Below are 6,070 nucleotides of genomic sequence, written 5' to 3'. Positions count from 1 at the left end.
TCTCATCCAGGCAAATGTTCACCTGTATGAAGAGGCAGCAGTTAGGCAGACGACTTGTGTGCAGGTGCAGTGGTGCCTGCATGAGGCAAACTCCTCCCCAAGTCTGTGAGCTTTGTAGGGTGCTGCTGCTGCACAGGGGTAAAGACATGACACTTGGGTGAAAAACCAGGAGGAGTGAAGTGACCAGAAGGTGAGGTGAGATATGCTGCATTCAGGGGGTTTTGACTGTGCTGGAGCCATTTTCGGCTGCAGGAACTTAAGTAGGAGATTACCCAGAACCCATCTAGTCTCCAGCAGCGGCAGGATGCTTCAGTCTATGGTGCAGAGGGCACAACAGCTAACTGCAGTCAGGGTAAGGGAATTTCTGCCTGCTGGGGGTGACAGTGTTGGAATCTCCCTGCCCACGTGCTGAGGGACGAGCTGGGCTGCATGGTGCTGGTACCCGGTGGGCAGGAGGACTCCCCCGCCCAGCCAACTGAGCCCTCCGGAGCCCTCCCGGGCCCTCTTGTTCCTTACCCAGCACAAGGAGTGGGAGGCTCCGGTCCCCCAGTCGGGCTGGGCGACTCGCGGTCCCGCCCCCGACTCCGGTGTGATGCTGGGGCGGAGCGCATTCTCGGGACTATATCCAGCGGTGAAGGTTGCGGGAGCGGTTCGTTTCGGGTGGCTCCCGGGAATGCAGGCTATGGAAGTGAATGTTGACCCGTCGGAGCTGCAGCCGCTGGGGGAGTATGACTTCGAGAAGAACTTCGATCAGGTGGCAGCCAGGAAATGGATGGAGGAGCATTGGTGAGAGGAGGGGAGAGGAGGTTGCTGACCCGGTGCATCCCGGTCCCCTATCAGGTCCCTATCGGGTTCTGCTGCTTTTAGCCGAACAGGTGTGAGGGTCTTCAGTCCCGAGGAGGAGAAGGATGGGGTCTCTGTCTGCATACCTGAGGCTGTGGAGGAAGGGCTGCAGCAGCGCATGTGGCAGAACAAACAGTGGTCCAGGTGGTGCTAGAGCTTGTAGGGAGGTGGTGATGTGGCAAGGGGCAAAGAGCAGCCACGGATGGCCACTGCAGCCCCTGCACTGGCAGATAGGGCACTCAGCCCTGCCATGCTGCACTAAAGCCTTGGAAAGGTGTGGGATGTAACACAAGGCACTTGAGGCTCTAGTTTACGTGAAGCTGGCCTTTATAGACATCCTCTACAGGCATCCTCTGCCTGTAGAGTCTTGCATGTGAAGGGATAAAATGCATTGGTGTGTTTCCTTTGGATCCTGCTCACAGGCTAGCAGAACCTGCCTCATCCCATCAAGGTCTTTTGGAAATCTCCATGATGTGACTTCCTTTTGGCTTCCTTTTCTGCAGTCCCCAGGGCTCTTCCTTGCTAGCTTTGCTCACTGTCAGGGCAGGATTCTTGTGACCAAACCCAACCTTAACACGAGAATGGGGAATCTTTTGTTTCTTGGTGAGAGTACATTGCTGGGGCTACAGAAGTCTGGCTAAAAATAGGTCAGTTTTGTTTTTTTCCTGACTCTTCTCTCTTCTCTACTTGCAGGCAAAAGACTTTTCTTTTTTCTTCGATTTATTTGATCCTGATCTTTGGAATCCAGCATTTCATGAAGGAACGGAGACCCTTCAACCTGCGTTTACCCCTGACTCTGTGGTCCTTCAGCCTCACTTTGTTCAGGTAAAAGCTTTTGCTACATCTGGAGACAGCTGTAGACCTTTCTTCAGAACTGGATTGATGGAAAGTTCTGATTATCCACTGTGTCCCTCGGGAAATCAATTAGATTTTTCCTGTTGAATCCTCTTTCCAACTAGAGGAAGTGACCTCTTATACAAGTCATTAATTTCTCACCAGAAATACTCCAGCAAGTGAAGTGAGTGACAAAAGGGTTGCTGGAGAGAGTACTTGAAAATCATTATGGGTAGATTTGAATGTGAAGCCTGCAAGAGCCGAGATCTTCCCTCATTCAATGTGTGTATGCCAATTGCAAGTTTGAACTGTGGTCTAATGATCTGAAAAATTTTGAAGTTTTATATACACACACACACACCACCACCCCATATCTCTAATCCCACTGTGCCGTTGTGTAGGAGGTTGGGAAAGTTCTGCTACACTCAGAGAAGCACAAAAGATCAATCTAAAATGGGTGTTTTCAAGCTGTCCAGTCTTATGGTCCAGGTTTAAGCTAGGCTATGGTGTCTGTAACTCCAGTTGGCATTGATCAGGTCAGAGGGACACTGGTTGTCCTCTATTGTGATAATAGCTGCAAGTTCCCCACACCCCTTTCTTAACGACTGTACTTGTCACCTATTGTCCTGCCTTCCCTACTCCACGTAGTCCTAGCCACGCCCCTAGTTTTCCCTATTGGTTCCTGTACCCTAACCCCACGTGGCCCTGGCCACGCCCTCGGGTTTCTCCTATTGGTTCCTGTACTCCTAACTCCGCCCCTGTACCTCCCCTGTGCCCAGAGGTCACTGGGCCTGTGTGCTGTCCCTGCCCCTCTCTGTTTCCCTATAAAACCCCTTACCCTCTGCCATCTTGCTGTCTATGCTCCACGTGTGTCTATGCTCCACGTGTGTTTATGCTCCATCTTATAAATTAGGTCTCAAAAAGCCAATCAGAGACGTGGATCTAATGAAAAAAAAAATTTATTAATGAAAAAGCAAGCAGGTATCAGCCAAACAGCGCTGGGCGGCCGGGTGAGTCTCCTGCTGCACCCACGGCTCCGCACCCCATGGTTACAAGTTACCTTCTTTTATACTCTTTTGTATTTCCCTCCCCTCGTGGGCTTTGATTGGCGTCTCTTTGTGAGTCTTGATTGGCCGCTGAGTCGTCTAGGCTGGCGTGCTCTGCGTTGTGGTTGTTGCTGGGCATGGTCCTCACCTTGGGGTTGCGCAGGCTCCTGGTGGGGGTTGTGCCAAGGCTAGGCTGCCTTGTGGCTGCCTCGTGGGGGGTTGTATAAAGGCACTTAGGAACATAACAGCTTCCTTTGAAACAGAAACTATCTTTATAAAAGCAGAACTTAACAAAAGTAGAGAAAATTTTTCTTAAACGATTTGTGAACTACACCTGGGATTTATCACACTCCACATGTGGCTGTGCATGTGAGGCCTTCGCCCTCGAGGCATCTCTGCCTCGGGGAGGTCGTTGGCCTCTGCTGCACCATGCGAATAAACATCTTCCATGGACACAACGCATAGACCCTCCTCGCCTCCTTTATCGCCGCCGGTTGTGGAAGCAGACGAACCAGAGCTAGCCTTATGGCTCCCCGGCCGGTGAGAGCGCAGTGTCCAGCCCTGGGACAGAGGGTTTGGAGCACTGAGGCGCTGAACCGGGCTGGGTAGAGAAGCTCTAGGGTAAAGTCCGCTGTAACATCCTCTAAACCGCAACAGTCCTCTGTCAGGGCAGGGTATGGCAGTGCTCTGTAAAGTCACAAGCTGTGGGAGAGGGGACATCAGGGGATGCCTGTTCATGGTCTGTTCAGAGACAAGCTTGTGCAAATGAAACTGTAGGTTGAAAACAAAGAGAAAGTGTTATTTCTCTTCCAAAGCTGTAGCAGTTGCCAGCCACAGGCAGGTTGTAAATGTAAATGTCCTGTGGGCCCATGTCAAGAGGTGGGACATCAGGGCATTTGTCACCCTTTTCTCATCAGGCACAGCAGCTTTTGCTCAAGTGTCTCTTCAAGCAGTGGAAGCAGAGGGTGTAATGAGAGATCACTATTTGATGCTGCTCTGTCTTGCAGGAGTTGGTTTAAATCCAGACTAAAACCTGTTGAGAGGCCAAAGAAGGCAGCAGTTTGTTTGAATGTCTCTGAGACTGCCCTGAGCATCAAGATGGAGTTATTTGACTATCCTTGTGTGCAGAGCTGTTGGAGGCTATGGTGAGGCCCTGGTCACAGTGTTCATCTCTCCTCTGGTTTTCTTGCAGTTTCATTGCAGCCTGTCGGGTCTGGAAGCAAATGGCCTTCCTCCTCCTTACCAAGGGATTTAAGCAAACAGTGTGTAGTCGATCTGTCTACGTCCACCCTGTTTCCAAGCTTTGGATGTATTTATTTGTACTGAGCAAGCTTGTTGAACTGGGTGAGTCTGAAACATCTCCTTAATTCCATGTGTTTATAACTCCTTTCTTTTTACATGCAGATTTTCTTTTTAGACGTTTGCTCTGTCCAAATGTTCTTTGCAGAAGAGGGTTGTTTAGCCTTGCATATGTCACTCATTTTCTTGCTCCCTGTTGCTCACCTCAGATGATATGCTTGCTCTCTATGGGGTTGCAGCCTGATGTTACTGCTCTAGTTTGATCGCCCAGGCCAGTGCCTGGACTAGGCAATTCTGCACTGGAATGTCTGAGGCGATGGGGCAGCAGACAGGCAGGGGAGGGCTGGGCTTTCCCTCCAGTTTCCATCCAAAGGGGTAAAGAAGAGCTGGTCTGAAGTGCTGTGCTGGTGGATGTGGGTAAGCAAGCCTGGGACAAAGGGCTCTTATACTACAAACATGCCAGCAGGTGGGGTCCCTAAATAGTCTTTTTCAATACAGATGATTTCAATGGTAACCTAGGTTTTGGTGGGATCAAGACACATAATGGCTTCAGCATTGAAGCTTGCTTGGTCTGTCTCACGGGAAAACTTGTGCAGCTGCTGTGCTTTCACCTGACTAATGATACACCTCTCCCCCAACCCCAGGTGACACTCTGTTCATTGTTCTCCGGAAAAAGAAGCTCATCTTCATCCACTGGTATCACCACTTATACACATTGATTTTAACCTGGTATGGCTATAACATTATGGCGGTTGGTGTAGGCTGGAATGCAGCCTTGAACCTCAGTATCCATACTATGATGTACTCCTACTACACTGTGACAGCCATGGGCATCCGAGTACCCAGCTCCATTGCCATGACAATCACCACTTCACAGATGGTGCAGATGATGGGATTTATAATAGTGAACATGTTTATCCTCTTCTGGCGGGATGATAAGGTCTGCCCTTTTAGCTGGCCAATGTTTTTGTTTTCATCTGGCCTATATGCCACTTTACTGGCCCTCTTCACCAACTTCTTTGTGAAAACTTATCTTGGTAACACCCGGAAATCAAAGGGGGATTAATACCTGAAATGGAAGAAGAGATTGGGATGGAAGTGGTGCAAGTGGGAGAGGGAAAGGGGAAACTGTTTTCTTCTGTCTGGAGGCCAAGTGCCTGATGGTATGGGTATGATGTAGTTTAGCAAGGGATCACTGTGGATAACAGCCTTCAGAGTAACTCGCACATTGGCCTTTGGTGTGTCTTGCTTGCAGTGGGTGGCATGCCAGAGTGAGGTGCAGGTTGTGGAAGGCTGATAGCAGGAGAAGGGGGAAGAGGTTGTGGGGGTGGAGACCTTGGACGTTGTCCCTCTGCTTTTCCTTCTTTGCATCAGTTGGGTTTGTCTTGTGCTTTGCTTCCTTTCTGGGGACTGATAGGATCCTGCATGCACCAAGACTGTCCTTGGCAAAAAGGTAGAGAAACTGCTCTCAAAGCAGCACTGCCCTCACCATGGTCATCATTTTTTGGGGAAGAACAGAGCCCAAACCTGCTGCTACTCTGCAGGGCAGCCCAAATGGATTACAGGTGGGAACAGCACTGAAATGGAGAATTCCTGCTGTATTTTGAGGTTATGTAGGGAGTGGCTCTGCCTGGGCTCCCCTTTCTCCTCTGTGATGCAAGGGATAGCATTCCATGAAGTTTAATGGCTGTTAGCTGTGGTGTGCCTCTTGTACAATTAAACAATCTATAACTTGACTGGCTGTTGCCTCAGACCCTAGAAGCTGAGCAGGGTCCAGTTCTGTCCTGCAGAGTGTGTCAGGCATTGCCAGTGATCCCAGCCCATGGCCAGTCTCATGGGCTGGGGACAGAAGGGTCCCTGAGTCAACTTCTCTCAGGGTGCATCTGCCACTGGGTGATGTGTTCAGATGACTAATAAATGCTGTAATGTATATTTAAAATAAAATTGTTTGATTAAAGGACTAATTTGATTCCTTTTTCCTGTTTGACCCTTGTACAGAACTGTGAGAGACGTGTGATTTGTCTGTTTTGATACTGTGTCTTTCTGAG

General features: G+C 49.8%; 1 protein-coding gene across 1 annotated transcript; it reads left to right on the top strand.

Moving 5' to 3' along the window:
• The first annotated feature begins 488 nt into the window (after nt 1-488).
• Nucleotides 489-5,947, top strand: LOC146435412 (very long chain fatty acid elongase 6-like). The gene is made up of 4 exons (XM_085065441.1): nt 489-786; nt 1,537-1,668; nt 3,916-4,067; nt 4,667-5,947. The coding sequence occupies exons 1-4, from the start codon at nt 593-595 to the stop codon at nt 5,086-5,088; spliced, it is 900 nt and encodes a 299-aa protein (XP_084921567.1). The 5' UTR covers nt 489-592; the 3' UTR covers nt 5,089-5,947.
• Nucleotides 5,948-6,070: the final 123 nt, after the last annotated feature.

This window comes from Lichenostomus cassidix, chromosome 6 (assembly GCF_008360975.1).
Source record: "Lichenostomus cassidix isolate B80296 chromosome 6, HeHo_3.0, whole genome shotgun sequence".
In the NCBI taxonomy this organism is placed as follows: Eukaryota; Metazoa; Chordata; class Aves; order Passeriformes; family Meliphagidae; genus Lichenostomus; species Lichenostomus cassidix.
Note: the sequence above shows the minus strand (reverse complement) of the source record. Positions and strands in the feature narration are given on the sequence as shown.

Excerpts from the sequence above, each read along its gene's own strand:
- LOC146435412 (XM_085065441.1), top strand. The coding sequence starts at position 593 with ATGCTGGGGCGGAGCGCATTCTCGGGACTATATCCAGCGGTGAAGGTT. Across the intron at positions 787-1,536 it reads AAATGGATGGAGGAGCATTG|GCAAAAGACTTTTCTTTTTT; the intron begins GTGAGAGGAGGG and ends CTCTACTTGCAG. Across the intron at positions 1,669-3,915 it reads TTCAGCCTCACTTTGTTCAG|TTTCATTGCAGCCTGTCGGG; the intron begins GTAAAAGCTTTT and ends GTTTTCTTGCAG.